This window comes from Pseudophryne corroboree, chromosome 2, assembly GCF_028390025.1.
Source record: "Pseudophryne corroboree isolate aPseCor3 chromosome 2, aPseCor3.hap2, whole genome shotgun sequence".
Taxonomy (NCBI): domain Eukaryota; kingdom Metazoa; phylum Chordata; class Amphibia; order Anura; family Myobatrachidae; genus Pseudophryne; species Pseudophryne corroboree.
The window spans coordinates 822,266,523-822,287,277 of NC_086445.1; the positions used below are offsets into that span (position 1 = coordinate 822,266,523).

The 20,755-nt window shown below is 40.3% G+C and overlaps 1 protein-coding gene across 1 annotated transcript in view; it reads right to left on the reverse strand.

The window, feature by feature from the left end:
- The window catches only part of IL1RAPL1 (interleukin 1 receptor accessory protein like 1), a 1,997,981-nt gene that overhangs the window by 1,053,250 nt on the left and 923,976 nt on the right, over positions 1-20,755 (reverse strand). The window contains exon 3 of the mRNA XM_063955696.1: positions 3,038-3,317. Within this exon, the coding sequence (XP_063811766.1) occupies positions 3,038-3,317 (280 nt within the window). The remainder of the gene's footprint in view (positions 1-3,037; positions 3,318-20,755) is intronic.

Consider the following 20,755-nt stretch of genomic DNA (forward strand, 5'->3'; position numbering starts at 1 on the left):
GGGGGTGTTTTGTATGGATAGTTTTGTCATCTGGGATCCCCAATTGTAGAAAGGTAACCCCTCACCAAACTTCGGGCTTGATGTTTGCTGCGTTCGTCACAAGGTGTATAACCAACTCTATACCGACATGGATAGAAAAGGTATGAAAAAGGCCAAAAACATGTAAAATGTAAAAAAAAAAGTCTACTTTTTATGTTGATCATTTTCATGTCAACCTTTGACCATGTCTACCTTTTGCACTGTCTACCTTTTTCATGTCTACCTTTTGACCCTGCCGACCTAATGTCTGTCTAGCATGTGGTGTCTATCTATTGACTGTCTAACTAGACACTGTCTAGTATCTATCATCTGGATGCCGTAAAGATTAGGATGAGTTTTAAATACAATACACTATAAAAATAGATTTGTATTGATTATCACAGATAAGCACAAACAGTACATCTGTCATTGAATTAGTGCAGGTAATATTTCACTATGACAAGTTGGAGTATATGTCAATATATGCATTGAGGTATGATAAGGTCAATGGCTGGGGAGGTACTGGCCACTATCAGAGCCACATTTACACATATGTATATGGTTTGTTGGTGCATTTTGATTATAAAAATGATTATAATAATAAAAAGATGATATTTATACAGTATAAATATCTTCTTTGTATTATTATAATAATCTTTATAGTCAAAACTCTGGAGTATACTGCAGTATGACAGGTGAGGCTCTGCCTGCCCTGCCTACGCTGACCACATGTCACTGAATATGGGGGTCATTCCGAGTTGATCGCTCGCTAGCTAGTTTTAGCAGCCATGCAAACGCTATGCCACCGCCCACTGGGGAGTGTATTTTAGCTTAGCAGAAGTACGAACGCATGTGCAGGCGAGATCTGCAAAAACAGTTTGTGCAGTTTCATAGTAGCTCTGAACCTACTCAGCGCTTGCGATCACTTCAGCCAATTCATGTCCGGTTTTGACGTCATACACCCGCCCAGCGAACGCCCAGCCACACCTGCGTTTTTTCAGACACACCTGCATTTTTTACAAACACTCCCTGAAAACGGTCAGTTGACACCCAGAAACGCCCCCTTCCTGTCAATCTTCTTGCGGCCGTCAGTGCGACTGAAAACTTCGCTAGAACCTGTGCAAAATAACAAATGCCTTTGTACCAGTACGTCACGCGTGCGCATTGCGGTACATACACATGCGCAGAAATGCCATTTTTTAGCCTGATCGCTGTGCTGCGAACAACGGCAGCTAGCGATCAACTTGGAATGACCCCCTATATGCAAATCCATACTCTTAATAGAAGAGTGTAAAAAAAAGTCAGGGTTGGTCTGAATGATGGCATTAAATGACTGGTTTGATTGAATGAGCTGCATTCAAAATAAGGATGCACATTTTTTAATAAAAAAACCAGTAATAAATGCAATATGGATAAGGCTCTGATCATGATACGTGACGTGCGGTGGGGTGAGGTAGGTGAGGCAGAGCTTTTCCTGTCATACTAACGTTTGTGCCAGAGTTTTGACTGTATAAAGTATATGAAAAATACAAAGAATATGTTAGAAATATCTTCTTTGCATTATTCTAATCATTTTATAGCCAAAACTCCGAAGTAAAAAGTCTGTGGCAGGTGAGGCAGTGCCTCACCTGCCTATCTTTTCCGCACATCTCTGATTAAAACATACCAAATTTCCAGGAGTTTATACTGCTGCACCTGTGTATAATGCCCAGATGTACCCTTTGGCTCATATATTTCATGTAAATCTGGCTCTGGTGCTAGCTAATGCCTCTTGAGCCATTTAGCTCACCGCACATCCCTAAATTTACATAGGTATACATTAGGTATATCAAGATAGTCCATTTTGCTGGAGAACATGTAAAGAGCCATTTAGAACATAAACATATTAACTGCTTATGGAAATAGTTTGCACTTAACTTGGGAAATAGATTAATTACAGTGACTGGGTGGCACACTATAAATTAATGAAGGGAAGTTGACTGTACTGCTAATTTACATTGTACTACTGTATCTAATTGGGATTGCTAGCTGGCTGGCAGCAATGAATGGTTACTTTGCGGACAATATATTTAGTAATCTAACACTATTTTTTTTTTCTGGCAATCATTTTAAAGCAAAGGATAGCCCAAATCACATCTGATTAATCTACTTTATGATGAATAGGTAGCATTTTTATGAGCCATGCCCAGTTTCAGACATGTTCCTGTAAAAAGCTCTTACCTGTATGTTTGCAGTTGCTACAGTATTTGTGTTTCCCCTCTTTTACAGCCACAAACCAGAGATGAGCACATTAGTGCATACTTGTGCATACCAATGGGCTTGCACCTAATTACATCACACATCTGCTTCATACTGTATATCATTTGCAGTATCACATTGTAGCAGGCTTGGACTGGCCCACAGGGGTACAGGGGAAACCACCGGTGGGCCCCACTGACCTGGGGGGGTGGGGGGGGGGAGCACCTCCTGCTCTAACGATCAGGTTCTAGACTGTGCACTTGAATTATACATTATACATATGTTACCTTATACTGGATTATGGTTTATTTTCCACAATGCAATGCTGTTATTAATCTGTTATTAATCTGGTACATTATCATGCATGCAGCATCTGAATTTACTGTATATATTTATGAAGGGGCCCAGACGTTGCACTCTCTAATGGTTAGTGAAATCAATAAAGTGGCAAGCCACACCCCTTCTGCAGACTGGCACACCCCTAAACATGGGCCCCTACCACTGCATTCCCACGGTGGGCCCAAGATGCCCCAGTCCGACACTGCGTTGCAGTTAAGGGCAATCCCAACAGCACACAAAGTTGCACCACCTTTGTGGTAGCCTGAATAGTTCAGGTATTACTGGCACAGAAACAAGGGAAGGTACCGCCCCTTTAAATATAAAGATCTGCACTGAATATTTTAAAGGACTAGTGTGAAAGTAGATATGACCTTTATAATATACAGTATTATAGACATACCACTTACAGCAACTCAGATATATGATAAATATAAATATTTACCTTATGACGCATGCATAAAGACCACTGTCCTCTGTCACGGTTGGCCGAAACCAAATAGCGTCTTCTTCTTTGCTCATCCTTATTCCATCAAAAGCAATCGGCTCTTCAAAATCTCCAGGCCCAGTACTTTTATACCACATCAAGCTGAGTCCAGCACTCTGCGCTATTGTGTAGTTTGCTCTGATATATCCATAAAATAGTGCACATTTTATTCGAACAGGTTCACCAACCAAAACCTGATATTTCTTGTAATCCACAGACCAGTCAGTGCATCCATCAGCTGCAAGACATAGAGAAACAGAAAGATAAGCTAAAACATCACACTGTTCTCATGAATGTCACAATGGTTATTCAGCTCTGTTAACTGTACAGTGGTACAAAAATTGCATCTAAACAGGTCAAGTAAATAATTCCTAAATAGCTGTAAATGTGGGAGTGCCAGCAGTAGATGGATTTCTATCATTCATTGGATAACACATTACTAATGTGTGTGGTTTTATTTCCACATAACACTAATCCTTTTTATACCTTTCCATTATAATGACTCTTGTTTCAGTTCATTGGAGTAGATTGTTGTTGTTTTTTGCTACAGTATGAACTCTATTTTCTGAACATTGAGGTACATTCAATGTGTAGCAGACCCATCAGAAATGTAACAAAGGGTGAACATACCCATTTCCCAGAACAAGAGAACAGAGGAGTTGAGTATGTTTTGTATTAATTCATGTACTTTTTATTTTTATTTTTTATCAACCTATAGATGTAGCCACACTCATCTTACCCATGGAACGGCCGCACGGACACACATGCTGCGCCGAGCCCTGGGTTCTCCTTAGTATGTATTGCAACTAGATATGCTGCCCATTCATTCCTATAGCTGTGCACTGCATACGCACATGCACATCATAGCTGTGGGCACACTAGTCGCACATGCTTTGCCAGGGATTAGACGCTTGGTGGCAAAGTTGATCGTTGCTTCATCTGTAGATTTGTTTAACACAAACACAAAAAACTATAACCACTATAGATAAAGTGAAGAGATAAAATAGCAACCAATCAGCTCATAACTGTCAGTTTTCAAACACAGCCTGTAAAATGACAGTTAGGAGCTGGTTGGTGCTATGATGGAGTCAATGTGCTATACCTAGGAGAAAGATAAAGTGGGCAGAGATAATATACCAACCAGTCAGCTACTAACTGTCATTTTCCATACACAGCCTGTAACATGATAGTTAGGAGATGATTGGTACATACTGATTGGTACAAGGCTTAGTACATACAGATGTGTCCTTTTACATACTTGCCCATGATGTGTTTGCTTGCTGCAGCATAGCATATGATAGCGGGAGTGTGCATAATTACAAGAGGACACATCTGTAGACCCCTATATATCTCTCCACTTTACTTCTCTCCAAGCTTTGATAAATCTGCCCCATAGTCTTAAACAGTTTTCTATGGAATGGTATTGATCAAACTGACACTTAATATTGGCTGTAACGTCAACTGTGACCAATAAATAAGCACTTCCATTGCAATGTCATCAGCAAGGAAGCAGTGCTAGAGAGCGTGATAAGTTAGCCTTGTTTATTGCCAGTGTTTGCATAATGCTTTCCGGTAGATTGTCATCAAATGGTGGTTGTACTGCTCCCTACTCATCATCCATAGTCATAAATTGATTATGAAATTTGTTCTGTAATGGTTAGCTACTAAGTCTTGATATACACAATGAGCAGCAAATGTAATGATTTGACCATCTATCACATATATACCGCAGGTTTCCATCTACTGTACTTCCTGGTTTAAAAAAAAAATCAGTCATGATTCCATAAGTCAACAGCATGATGTAGCACAATATCTTCAGGTCATGTGCCACACTTTTTAAAAATGTTTTAACTCCATTGATAACAGTGGCAGACATACAGACGCATCCTCACACACTTGCAGTGTCCCTTTTGAGCCATTTGGCATGAGACCCCCTGGAGCAATCCCTGTGCTATATACATTTTCCGTAATTTTTTTACATTTTCCTCATCTTTGCTACTTTTCCTGTTAAATTTTTACTTCATTGTGCTAAATTTTACTAAATTCTGCATCTTAGTTCACAAATGCTGTATTAAGGACTCTTTTTTGTCACAAAGCAATTGGTATAAAATTGCAGATTATGAACATTGATGCATGGCTAGGATCACTTGTACATTATCTGAACTGTCTTTCGCCTGTTTCATTTGGATTATGTACTTTCCTCAGCTTTGTTACTTTTTCCTGATACTTTTTCTATCACTGTGCTACTTTTTCCTGAGCTCTGCACCTTACAGTAGTTCACTTATAGGGGGTAATTCAGAGTTGATTGTAGATGTGCTAAATTTATCACATCTCTGATCATTTACTCTGACATGCGGGGGGACACCCAGCACAGGGCTAGTCAACCTGCATGTCAGGCCCTCCCCCCTCACCCCGCACAGTTACAATAGTATTGCATGGCGGCGATGCTTTTGTACCTGGCGGGTAGCTCCCTACCTGCGCAGCAGGTAGCTACACACTGTGCTCTGGGTCGCAGCGGCTGTGTGTGATGTCACGCAGGCAACGTGGGCCGCCCCCCCCCCCCCCCCCAACGGTCCGGACACGCCGCTGTTGTCCGGACTGTGACCCGCCAACAGCGTTCTAATGTTGGCACACCCCCTCCCTCCCCGTGACCTCCTCTGCCTGTCAATCAGGCAGATGTGATCGCAGCCAGTGTGATGATAATAGCATCTCACTGGGCTCCCGGAGTGTACACGCACAGTGCAGCCACAGCGTGTGCGCACTCCACAAAGTAATTCAGACTGCGATCGTTGCCGCTGCAGCGATGCAGTCTGAATTACCCTCATAGTGTATTAGTTACTTAGGATTAGTGTATAGTGCAGCTAAGTAGCAAAGTCCACGATGCAATAAACAGGATTATTGGATGCAATATAAGGATAGGTGTATATGGATACATCTGTAACCATCAAAAAAGGGTTTGGGCACTCTGTCACGGTCCACCACTAATGCTACATCTGAATACATGTCCCTTTACCATATATACGGTATATTCTCTTACTCTAGTGATGCCAAATAGTGAATTAATCTAAGAAAATAAATCTTTATAAATGAATGACATACCTGGATCCTCTTTACATATTTAAAAGCTGCTTTGTTTTCTATGAAAAGAAAACACTATGTGCTGTATAGAGAATATACAGAGTGTAGGACCTGCCTCTACCACTGTGTCTGCTTAGCTTGACCTCTGGGCTTTACATCCCAAATTAGAAGATGACATGGTGGTGCGGCCAGGCACTATACACTGCAGTTTTGGATATTTATGAATATCTTTTAAAATCTGAGTATAAATATATATTTATTTCTAACTAGTTTGACCTTGATTATTACATTGGTGGCATTAATTAAATAAAACAGAATAATAATATTCATGACAAAGAGAGCATAACTAATGTTTATAGCCAGGGGTAAATTTACTAAAATAGGAGTTCTATTTAAGATGGGATGTTGCCCATAGAAACCAATCAGATTACAGGTATTATCTTGTAGAAGGTGCTACATAAATGAGAAGTAGAATCTGACTGGTTGCTATGGGCAACATCCCATTTTAAATACTGTAGACCTCCCGTCTTAGTAAATTTACCCCTCCAGTCTTTTAACTTTATAACCATGGTACCTGCTGCAGAGGCAGTTATAATCCTATCAGATCTGGTCCTGCATGTTGTCTACATCTAGCTAGTGTGTAGAGTACACTAATCACTAGTAGAAACCAGTTGTCAGAAAAGAATGAGAGTATGGGACACAATGTGCTAAAGTCAGGCACTAGAGGCCATGTAGATGATACCATATCAGTATGGGGGGGTTAAAAAGTCTTTATCCTGCTGCTGCTCATCCTGTACAAACAGAAAATGTGGCCCTGTGGCCCTGATTTATTAGAACTGCTCATGGAAATACACTTTCTCACGTATAATGTATCTTTCTAGTGCAAGATGTGTCAAGGATTTGAAAAAATCAAGTTATAATAGAAGGCAAGGGCTGTTTAGATACTACAAGTATACACAAATGCATTCATTTTAACCCCTAAGACCACATTTCATGTCTCAACACAAAATGTCTTCATGTATAGGTACCAAATAAATGCACATTATTTTTATTAGTTTTTAATTTTTCCTGGAACATCCTATCTGCTCAGCACTACTCATAAGACACAGCAACATTTTGCACCCCTGCAGTTGCTGTTATTAAAATAAATACCATATTCTTATCCATGTTCCCTTTTTGTATACACATTTTTGGGTAAATGTATTATAGCAACACGAATCGTGCCACTACAGCACTTCCTGTTTCTCCTCATTACCAAAGCGGAGCAGGAAAGGACATCGACAAGATGTTGATGAAAACGCCCCTCTCTGGCAAGGGTATGGGTCGTTAGGTCGGCTACACTTAGGTCGACCACTATTGTTCTACATGCATTAGGTCGACAGGGTCACTAGGTCGACATGGTCATTAGGTTGACATGTTTTTGGTCGACATGGAAAAAGGTTGACATGAGTTTTGTTACTTTTTTTGGTGTCGTTTTCTCCATAAAGTGATGGGGAACCCCAATTAGTGCACCGTGTCCCCTCGCATGGCTTGCTTCGCTCGCCATGCTTCGGGAAAGGTGCCTCACAAAAAAATAAAAGAAATCTATCAGTGGTGTACCTACCATTGGTGCTTCAGGTGCACTGCACCATTTTCCCAGAGGACAAAGGGGCCCATTGCTGCCCAGACCAGCTATGAGTTATACCCTGGACCCCCCAAAGACTGTTTTGAGCAATGTCGAATGAACATCTCAATGCAGAGAGCAGGATGGGCCCACTGACTGAGGGACCTGCTTCTTACCTTAGGGAGGCAGGGCTGACCTTGTGTGTTCCAGACTGATAGAGGGCTCCTGCCACCTTTCAGCACTGGTGATCACAGCCACATACTGCCTCTAATTAACAGATACTGTACATTTTTTTCTGATTCACTGCTGTCTGTGAATTAAAGGCAGCTCACAATTAGTGTCAGCCTGACCGAGTGCCAAACTGAGGGCACAAGGGGTGGGGGTTCCTGTCACAGACAGAGCAGAGGCTGCTGTGTTCCTGCCCCCTGTTCCCCACACCACACAGGATATTGTGCTTGTACCCAGAAGCATCACTGGGTGTGGTGACACCTGGTGCACACCCTTCATATGCCAGCGCGCATGAGGTGCGCTTGCAGCAAAAAGGGGCATGGCCACAAAGGAAGGGTGGGTGACCTCATGGATCGTCACTACAGGGGCATGCCCAGCATCTCCGGAGATGCTGGGCTGTACTGGGCTGCCCCCGGAGACTGTCTGCAGTGATGTCGGCTCCTCTGTTATGACAGGAGCCAGGTTCTGTAGCAGAATTTCACACTGCAGCACATGGCTCCTGTCACTGTGGAGGAGCCCACAGATTGGTGTCATCCCTTCTAGGCATAATACCCGGGTGCGTGCCACACCCCCTGCACCTGCCTTGTGATGCCACTGCTTGTACCTCTGTCACATGCTGTCTCTTCATGTCACCGACTGCATCCCCCTGTCACCCTCTGCCTTCCCCTGCACTCTGCTGTCACCGTCTGCTTCCCCTTGCCTTCTGTTGTCACCCTCTGCCTCTCTATGTCAACCTCTTCCTCTTCCTCCTTCTACCTTCATCCTCTACCTCTCCCGGTCACCCACTGTCATGTGTCATATTGTTAACTTAGGTTGGGGTGCACCTGGGCCCACCACTCACAAGTTCCGCCATTGAAACCTATAATGTGTGTTTGTGTGAGTTATGGAATTTAGAATATAGCTCAACAGTCACAGGGGCTGCGGTAAGTTCTCTGTACAGCTTAATGTAATAAAATTGTAATTAGATTTATAAATGATAATTAATAAATACAGTAGCAGCCTTTGGACATGACATTAAACAAAGTATTAGTTGAAATAAATCTTAAATTAAATATTGATTTTTTTTCTTTGTTGATAAAAAATAACCTAAAGATTGTTTCTAACCTACTGTACGTGTGTGATGAATTTTTTAGCTGAGAAAGTGAAACTATATAGGGGGTAATTCCAAGTTGATTGCAGCAGGATTTTTGTTAGCAATTGGGCAAAACCATGTGCACTGCAGGGGAGGCAGATATAACATGTGCAGAGAGAGTTAGATTTGGGTGGGGTGTGTTCAATCTGCAATCTAATTTGCAGTGTAAAAATAAAGCAGCCAGTATTTACCCTGCACAGAAATAAAATATCCCACCCAAATCTAACTCTTTCTGCACATGTTATATCTGCCTCCCCTGCAGTGCACATGGTTTTGCCCAACTGCTAAAAAATGTTCTGCTGCGATCAACTTGGAATTACCCCCATAGTTAGCAAACCTTTAAATCTCCTTCATTTCCAATTCATGGCCAATAAGGTATCTGGAGGGCACTGTATAATTACAGTTAGTAGGTCTACAGTATCTATAAAAGAACAGTATCAATTAGTTTATTGCTTAAACTACCATAATGAAACGTGTATATATATATATATATATATATATATATATATATATATAATTATATATATAAATGGATGAAGTGCACTCACCAGACTAGTTTAATAGAGCCAAAAAGTTCACCAAATTTTATTTGCCTGTGGTCGACATTTCGACCACCATTGATGGCCTTTGTGAAGACTTCTTACTACATATCCAGAGTCCGGCCACCACTCCAACAAACATCTCCCACCAGAATACCAGAAATCTTTATACCTGTACTAATTGGCTCATTTCCGGACGCGGGTGACGTCACCGGAAGCTGCATGTCCCACCATAAAGGATTAATATCATATACTTTGCAAATACACTCAAAGGCTATCAAAATATCAGTACATGGCTCAGGTACTAACCAGTATTGTTCCTGTAATGGAGAAGCGTCAGCGCTGAGGAACCCAAACCATTTAGCTCAGCAGCGCCGGCCGGGGGCGATCCTGGCGTCACTTCCGCCCAATCATCAGAGCTCCCAGCGCTGCTTCCGCCATTCTCCCGAGATTTGCGCTAGTTATAGTGCTTTCAAAACTGTATAAGGTTCAAAGCTTAAACATCACAGCACATAGTATGCAGCTTAGCCTAGTCACAATAATTATATCACTAAAGCATTAAAACCATATACAAGGCTAGTATGTTACCAATCGGGCATCACTTCCACCTTCACCATTATCTACCTCTCATTCAATTCAATGGTCCTGTCAAACATAATTATAAACAGGCCCGTTAAGTAGCTCACTGTACTAATAAGTACTACATGGTGTCGACAGCATTACCTCCATGAGCCAACTTATATGGAGGCACACAGATTCCATGGTATTGAGACCCACAGACATTACAATACATGACAAATTACAAAAAATTAGACATGTAGAGCATGCTAACCACCGCCACAGCCCCCCCCCCCCTCTGCGACTACACTGAAATTTCGGTCGCACCACAATTTCAGCATGATCACATAAAGTAGGGAAGCCTCCTGCTGGCGCAACCTAGCTGCAGCAGCAGAGGGGCCACCACCATCTTTTTGATCGGAGCGGCTGCATGTGATGTCGCACAGCTGCCCCAATCATGCCCACGCCCCCGTTCGACTACCACCAACCCCGTTTCCCTGACACCACCCCCGTAACGCTCTGTCTCCGCCTAGGAAATGGAGAATTGCCACTTCCCTCCTGCCCCATGATTGCCTCTGTCTGATTGACTGGCAGAGATGTTCACATTTATTGCGGAGCACACGCAGTAAATGCGGGCACAGGATGGGCCCTAAGCATGCGCCCACTTCATGAATAGGGTCCACTGTTTTGAATATCTGTAAATCTATACTTTATGCAGACATTTTTGTTTTAACTTTGCTGCAACAATGTTTCAGCATTCTAAAACCCTATCATTCCACAGCATTCCAAAGCAGAAGAAAATAACGTTAGTTTGAACATAGGGCCTAATTCAGACCTGATCATAGATGTGCTAAATTTAGCACATCGACGATCAGTTACACTGACATGCGGGGGGACGCCCAGCATAGGGCTAGTCCGCCCCGCATGTCAGGCCCTACCTTCCTCCCCCCGCACAAGTACAAAAGCATTGCACAGCGGCAATGCTTTTGTACTTGATGAGTATCTCCCCTACCAGCGCAGCTCCTGCACGCTGGCAGGGAGCTACCCATCACTGTCTGGGTCACAGCGGCTGCGTGTGACATCACGAAGCCACCGCGGCTCTTCCCCCATGGTCCAGGCATGCCTGCATTGCCCATACCGTGCCCCCAAAACGGTGGCCCAATGCCGCCGGCCTGCCCTACGACCGCCCAGTGATTGCTTGGCTAAGATGGCCATCTGCTGTCTGGCATGCACCGGCGCACTGCGGTCCCAGCGCATGTGCAGTTCGGCTGCTGTGCGAAAATGAACAGTAGCGTTCAGGACTGAATTAGACCCATAATACAGCATAACATCATCAATGAGATTTGAAACATTACTTCTCATTATCTGGTACAGAACAAATTAAAATAATGACAGGAAGTTTAAGACTTAGACGCATGGAGTTAAGAAAAAAGTTGGGTATAAGCTAAATAAATATTTTTCTAGCTTTTTTTTTCTCTTTTTACTGTGTGAAACATTTTTGTTGGCTTTGAAACCATTACTTACTAAAAGCAATTTACTCATATAACAGCTTTAGTGTTATGTACTATACATTACTAGGTTACTGCTCCTCTGCATTTTGTTGGCACCTATTTTTATTCTGCTTTCATTCAATGCAATTTAGTTTGTGTACTTTGCACTGACTTCTGCACTTTATTGATTTCAATTTCCTTCCCAGACACTGGGCACATTTGAGTATACAAAAAATAGCTCTGCATAATAAAAATATAGCAAAATGTGGCTATTCATCTTATGTTCAAAATATACTCTGCGGAAGAGACACTTTAATGTAAGGAAGCTAAGACATATCCAATTTGTGCAGTTTCACTTTCGAAGATGTATTTCAAGTTCTAGATCACCTGCTGATTCATATTCCACTGCAACTATGTTTCCAATCCAACTTTAAAAACTTATGTTTGTTTGAGCTTCCTCTAGGCAGATAAAAGCTTCTAGTTTAAAATGAACAACTGCATAACACTATTCACATCCAATATCGGTGGGAACTCAGAAATAGCTGAAGATATATCCAACTACAGCAAAGGAGAAATGGGTAGAGTTTTTTTTTTTTTTTGGGGGGGGGGGGACTGATGGTTCAGTGTAGGGGATAGTATTAAGCAAAAAAGATTTGGATGCAAACTTGTTAATAATATTCATTTGAAGTTATTTTGTTCCTTATTGATTACAATTCATGATGAACTAAAACAATGTTACAAACAAAAATATACAAGGGGGTGTGGCCCATTTATTGACGAGAAGAAGTGACTAAGTGCAAAGTGGTTGAGCATTCTCTGAGTGACTTAAACCTGGTATACTGTTTTATAATAATGTATTTCAATGTCTACTAATGTATTTAAATTTATCAAATGTATTTATTTATTAACAGTTTCTTATATAATGCAGCAAATTCCATTGCGCTTTACAAATGGAAACAATGAAAAAACAAAACTGGGTATTAACAAACAGTCATAGAGGTAGAAGGGCCCTGCTCTCATGCTTACAATCTATAGGGAAATAGGCATTGATACACAAGGATAGTATTGCTATCTATTGCATAATTGTCCACCACATTGCAAAGGTTCTTAGTGGGCTGCATGAGATGGCCACACAGCAATGATGAACCCGAGTCAGGAGAAAGGGAAAGTGAAGGAAGAGATAATATGTGAGGATATGTGTGGACTGTACAGTGGGGATTTATTTGGATGGGAAAGCTTATGAAGTTTATGTGAAAAGAAAATAATTTCTTGCCCTACAGTATGTGCACTATTAAAGTTACCCCTTTGATCTGTCTTTAAACTACCTTTGACAGAATTATTTGCTTCAAGAGACTCAGTTGTAAGACTATTTTGACTTCTCTATCTTGTTGCCCTATAACAACCTATAACTAAAGGTATTGTTGTCATGGGGCAAAGTTGCATTCACTTAAGAGGTAAACACTTGAGAGGATGTACTGTAACTGTACTGACTTTACTTGTACCATATAGACCATCTTAAAGAATATAAAAATGGCAAAAGCCTCTCAACAAATGACTATATCTAATTATCAATGCACAGTTATCTGCAATCTTTATTGTATAGTAGGCTTGCACAATGGGGGTCTTTCCGAGTTGATCGCTAGCTGCCGTTGTTCTCAGCACAGTGATCAGGCTAAATATTGGCACTTCTGCGCATGCGTATGGTGTGCACTGCACACGCGCGACGTACTTTCACAAAAGCTGATGCAGTTTTACACAAGGTTTAGCGACGCTTTTCAGTCGCACTGCTGATCGTTGAGTGATTGATAGGAAGTGGGTGTTTGTTTCTGGGTGGTAACTGACTGTTTTCGGGGAGTGTGCTGAAAAACGCAGGCGTGCCAGATAATAATACAGGAGTGGCTGGGTAAACGGGGGAGTGGCTGGCCGAACGCAGGGCGTGTTTGTGACATCAAAACAGGAACTAAATAGTCTGAAGTGATCGCAAGGTAGGAGTAAGTCTCCAGCTACTCTGAAACTGCACAATCTTTTTTTGCAGCAGCGCTGCGATCCTTTCGTTCGCACTTCTGCTAAGCTAAGATACACTCCCAGAGGGTGGCGGCTTAGCGTTTGCACTGCTGCTAAAAGCAGATAGCGAGCGAACAACTCGGAATGAGGGCCAATGTTCCTAGTGTTCCTAGGGGATGCAGTCAGTTTACCTCCAATCAAAATCCCGACATTCAAAATCCCGACACCAATTGACCGATGGTCAAAATCCCGACAAGGTCAAAATCCCGACATGGACAAAATACCGACATTTAAAATACCGACAAGGTCAAAATACCGACAAGTAAAATGCCGACAGGTCAAAATACCGACATGAGTTTTTCATGATTTTTTTTATTGAAACCGACTTGTTCATACTTTACCATCCCAGTGGACCTGGAGGGGGAACATAATAGGGTGCCCGAAGGATGGCGAGCGCAGCGAGCCATGCGAGGGGACGCGGTACACTTTATATGGTGTCCATGTTGACTTATGTCGACATACACACAAAAATCAACAATAAAACGTGTGTCGGTATTTTGACCTGTCAACATTTTACATGTCGGTATTTTGACCTTGTCGGTATTTTAAATGTCGGTATTTTGTCCATGTCTGTATTTTGACCTTGTCGGGATTTTGACCATCGGTCAATTGGTGTCGGAATTTTGAATGTCGGGATTTTGATTGGAGGTATTTCATACCGATCCCGTTCCTGGTATGAATCAACTCAATAGCAACAACATTGACACTATCTACAGATGTAGCCATCCTCATCTTACTGCAATGCAGCATGTTGCATCATGGCATGCTGCATGGTGTACCAGGCTGCGACTATTCGGCTGCAACTATTCACAGCCGGCAATCACTTTATTGAAAGTGATCTGCAGGATGTGAATGAGTTCGCAGCCGAATAGTCAGCAGCCTGGTACACCATGCAGCATGCATGATGCAGCATGCTGCATTCGCAGCAAAGATGAGCATAGGTACATCTGTATATCCCTGCCTATGTATACCCTGTATGATGGTATTGCTCAAAAACCTTTTGTTTGTAATGTAACTCTTAGTAAGCAATCTAATATCTCCTTTGTTTTGTCTGATGTTAATGTCTGAAAGGTATTTTGTACCATGTTATTAAATACACTCCTTTGCTCCTTTGTAGTTACATTAATTTCACAATCTCAGAAATATACATATTTTATCTTGGAAATGGTGGCTACAGTATATTATGGTGCACCATACATTCAAATTATGATGGTCATTTTGATATTGATGATGATGATGATGATGATGATGATGAAAATAATAATAATAATGATAATAATAATAATGATAATTATTATAATTACACATAATTTTACAATTAAAATACCAGCAATCACTATACCTTTTCTTTCATATATTTGATAAAAATATGTGCTGAATTATTCAATACAACTGGCCATAAAATCTATTTAAATATGTTTTATTTTTGCAGTGGCGTAATGTTGGGGTCTTTAGGTACACAGTCCACTGAACAGTTTATTTGAAAGTCTCCAGGGATGAACTAAATCTCCACTACTTTACTGTTCTTAAGAGATGATCATTCTGCAATGTAAACAAGTTCCCAGCAGGCTATGGTAAAAACCTGCCTAACTCCATATTTAAAGCTTTGGCAAAGATCCTTCCTGCTATTGCTTAGAATAGCATGCATCATTTTTGAAAGAAAATATCATTCAGTCTCAAAGAAAACTGAACTACCGACTCCTGGGTCTACAGCCGCAACCTGGCTTAGCAACACAGATTCAATTCAATTTCTGGATCTTGTTAGGTAATATACGTTTGCAACTTTCCAATCAGAATAAGGAAATCGAAGTTATTGTTATGTCTTGGCAATTTAAGCATGGCAATAGGTGAAAGCACATCTCTTAAGAAAAGTGAAAAAGCAATAAGATATGTCTCTTCATGCAGTGCTTAAATATGTATGCTTCTGTTACTTAAATTTTGCAAGCCTCTGACTTTTTCTCATTTTTTATTTTATCCATAAAATTATTTCCACAGCTACTATTTTATTTGTTACTGCATTTCAGAAAATATGTTTTAGTGTGCGAAGACACTCTACTAGCTTGAATTTAAAAGCTTGTTTTGTAGCACTGAGATAATGTGCACATTTACTAATTAAAATGTGAGATACTAAACAATTGGACCTACTGTACATGGATTTTTGACTAGATGATGTGCCACGTTTGGTTTACCTATCATATACTGTAGCAACCCATTATATTGGCATGATATTACCAATACATCGGACGGGACCCGGTACTAGGCGGCATGTAAAGAAAAGCCTGAGTACTTTTGATATACTCTCTTCTCTTTTACACTGGCTTTTTCAAAATACTAGTGACACCAGTGTGATACTTTGATCTTACACTATGGAAAACCAGTGGCGCACCCAGGGGGGGGGGGGGGTCCGAGCACTCAGAAACCCCCCTCCACCAAATTTTTTTTTTCTTTTGCTGCATGAGTATTATTAATGGCTGTCTAGCATCCTCTGCAGCCTGCTGTCTTCCTAGTGGCACTTGTACGTGCTTAATAAAAGTTTACTTTCTTTTAATTATAGTATATATATATATATATATATCCATGTGCATACATATATACACATGTATATACATACATACATATAAACACACACATACACATGTGATATATATACATGTGTATATATATGTGTACTGTATGTATATATATATATATATATATATATATGTATGTATGTTTAATATGCTATGTATATGTACGTGTATATATATATATATATATATATATATATATATATACAATATACATATATATATATATATATATATATATATGTGTATATACGGTATATATATGTGTAGATATGTATATATACATATATATACACACACACACAGACACACTAGTTTTATGGACCCAGCATATACTGGGTCACCTCAGTCCCTACCCCCGTGATTGGCTCCACCCAGTTCTGGAAACCCCCCCATGCAAATCCTGCGTTTGCCACTGAAAACCTATGAGAAAATGAGAGTCTGTGCATTGAACACCTTCGCTCCGAATTTTGGTGGTCATTCCGAGTTGTTCGACCGTTGCCGTTTTTCGCAATGCAGCGATTAGGTGGAAAATGCGCATGCGCATGGTACGCAGCGTGCATGCGCTAAGTTATTTAACACAAAACTTTGTAGATTTGCTGGTGTTTGTGCGACGCTTTTCAGTCGCACTGCTGATCGATGAGTGATTGACAGGAAAGGGGCGTTTCTGGGAGGTAACTGAGCGTTTTCCGGGAGTGTGCTAAAAAACACAGGCGTGCCACGGAAAAATGCAGGAGTGGCTGGAGAAACGGGGGAGTGGCTGGCCGAACGCAGGGCATGTTTGTGACGTCAAACCAGGAACTAAACGGACTGAGGTGATCGCAGTCTAGGAGTAGGTCTGGAGCTACTCAGAAACTGCAAGGAATTATTTAGTAGCAGTTCTGCTAATCTTTCATTCGCTATTCTGCTAAGCAAAGATACACTCCCAGAGGGCGGTGGCCTAGCGTTTGCAATGCTGCTAAAAGCAGCTAGCGAGCGAACATCTCGGAATGAGGGCCTTTATACAAAGCTAACAGAGGCAAACAACTCTGATGCAGTAAACCATTGCTGAAAAACACAGACCTGTAACAATTTGGGTGCCTTAGTAGGATGTGCATGTGGGCAGCATTAAGTTGGAGCTTTGGATATAAATTAGCATTTTGTCTAGGGTCCTATGATAATTATCTATTCCTTTGGCATTTTAGAATAGAATCCAGACTTAGCAATGTAAGGATTGATCAAAAATGTTGAACTCCACAGCATTAATAACATAATTTACCAATTTTTAAAATTGTCTCCATTATACACATTTTATATATGAATAAAAAACAAAAAGGTTTAACTGGGCTTATTTACCCATTGTTACCACTACCACTTCTTGTGGACAAGTGAAGCCATAATCCCCTAATACACATGATAAGGAAAACTGTGAACTAAACAGTACTTTGTGTATATTATGCATCTCCTGTGATATCTTGTACTTTAAATAAGTAAATAAATACAAAATATAATATAATATAAATTCCCAACACTCAATCTGCTTTTATTTACTTTCTAATGTCAAGCAATGAATAGTATAACACAGTTATGGTTGGGGTATTTGGAATAATTCTGCTTCACTGTTTTTATCTTGATTGTTATCCTGACTATGTATATACTTGACACATGTAGCATTTATTTCCTGACGTACGTAGAACATAGTAGAACTTTAAAAAAGAGGATAAATGCTTGTAAAATGTCATGTTACAAGTGTAAAGCACACCTTTTAAAATTCAAATTTAATTTGACATGCTTTACCTTTCTTTCTGTATTTCTCAGTGTTTTGGATAACTGTATAGACTCCCAATTTATCACTATAGCTGAAGTTAGCACAATGACAAGGTACATTAAGTTGATACAGTTTATTGAAAGAAAACAAGACAATCTAAGTTTTTCATATTACTCCTACTCCGTGACTTAGGTCAGTTTTCTAACTGGGGAAAATTGCTATATTTTCTTTTGTCCATATTTATGTCAAACTGCCTTTATTTTCCATTTAAAAAAAGTGAAATACAATGAGGGTCATTTGCTAATATCACTAAACATGCAAAGCAGAACCACAACTACAGTATAGCAGTAGTTTTCAATTGTCTATTGCAGTGTTTCCCTAGCGTGGTCCTCAAGGCACCCCAACAATCCAGGTTTTAAGGATATCCATGCTTAAGCACAGGTAACTTAATACCTTAATCAGTTTAATTATATCATCTGTGCACAAGTAGGAATATCCCTAAAAACTGGACTGTTGGGTGGCTTGAAAACCGCATTTGGGAACCACTGGTCTAGTGCAAACGAGAACAGAAAAGTAAATGTTGATTTGTGTTTTTGAGCAATTCATTTTAGTAAGACTTAGTGACTTCAATGGGAATTTATGAAAATTGTACCGTTACTATGCAGTGAAAATTATGTCTCTTTCTCCATGCACAATTGTCTATATATGAAGCAGCCAAGACTGCATGAGATTTTTGAGCCCTTGTATTAATAGGGGGCATAGCCAATGGGATCCGGATGGAAAGTTGACAGTAACTAGGTCGACAATGTCTAGGTTGACCACTATTGGTCAACAGTAACTAGGTCGACAGGGTGTCTAGGTTGACAGGGTGTCTAGGTCAACATGTTCTAGGCCGACAGGTCAAAAGGTCGACATATTGACCTTTTGACCTGTCGACCTAGAACATGTCGACATAGACACCCTGTCGACCTAGTTACTGTCGACCAATAGTGGTCGACCTAGACATTGTCGACCTAGTTACTATCGACTTTCAATACCACACCCTAGCCAAATATAGGAGATGTATAAATGCCCCATTGTGAGTACCTATGTCTAGGTTATGCTTGATAAAGTCGCTTCATTGTACATTAGAATAAGGCATACCATCTATAAATAAAATGCATATGCCCACTATTGTCAAAGGGGATCAGGTTAGCTGGCATCACAGTAGTGTGCTTATTAAATAGCCTTAGAGCATATTAGAAGCCTAAACATAGTACTTTAATATACCTATAACAGGGAGATCCATGTTTATTGAAGACCTACCTCTTTAAGTCAATAAGACCTTGATATTTATATTATTGAGTATTCTATTACTGTTCGTGTTCTTTACCTAACCAAAAATGCTAGCCAAAACATTTTCTTGATATGCTAGTCATTAATTTCACAGAGTTAGTTAATACAATAACAATAGAGATGAGTCCAAGGTGCAGATTCATACTGTATCTCTGCAAGGTTCCCTATTTTCCGTATGTCCATCATTACATTATGTATGAGGAGGAAAACACTCTAAGGCAGTGGTTCCCAAACTGAGTGAATAGGCAGCCTGGGGTGCCACAAGGTTCTTGCAGGAGTGCCCTGGGTTGATGGTACAGGACCAAATCAAATTATTTATGATCAAAGTGATAGGCAAAACCAGTGGACATAACACATGTGGACAATCAGAAGCACAACTGTATACCACCCCACTGACCCTAAGGATGACAGGTAGCATAATTTATTTAAATTAATTTATTTGTTTTTCCAAATATATCAATAATAAACTTTTATCCTTCGGGTGCCATGAAAAAGCGCAGATAGTCTGCGGTGCCGAAATTCAAAAAAGGTTGGGAACCACTGCTCTAAGGGGCTTGTTTATTAATGACAGTAGTGGAATACAGAAATGCATAATTTATAACTGACGCATGTTGTGGCAATGAAAAAACAACATTTCAAGTATGTTGAAAAAAGCTAACTGCTTAGGCAATGACTGTGATTGGAGAATGCCCCAATCACAGTCATTATCCCTTTATTGGTGACTGGTATACTGTGCACGCTTGGCCACTATGCCGGTTTAATAGCAGAAAGGGGAGGTGAGTGAAGACTGCTGGGGAGGGATCAGAAGATGCTCCAGCCATCGAGACAAAAAGGCTAATATACTCTGAGGACCATATTAGCTAATGGATCCAAGATAAAGAAAAAAACATAAACTGATATTATTTAAAGTTTCATTTCTTGGTATACTTTTTTAGTATTTTTTTAGTATTTCACAATCATAAAAAAAAACTGTTAACAGATATCTAAAGTAATTCAAGAAAACTATAGTAAAAAGTGTCAGAGAAAATGTTTGCTTTCCATAATTGACAGTTATCTTTGGATACATTTAATATTGGATCATGGTGTTTTGTATAAATAGCCTGAAGCAAATAAATCACATACTGCAAATAGTGCTATGCTCTCTATGAATTAATCAATAAACTTGATACATGTGATTTTCTGTTGTTTGGTCAGATAATTGCCAGCTTCAGATCTGAATTCATGTGTGGATTTTATTTTACATTCATTTTAACTCACTTTACTGAAGAGTAACCTAAGAGTTTATTCAAATAACAGGCAAAACACAAATATGGCACATACTGTACTGTACATGTG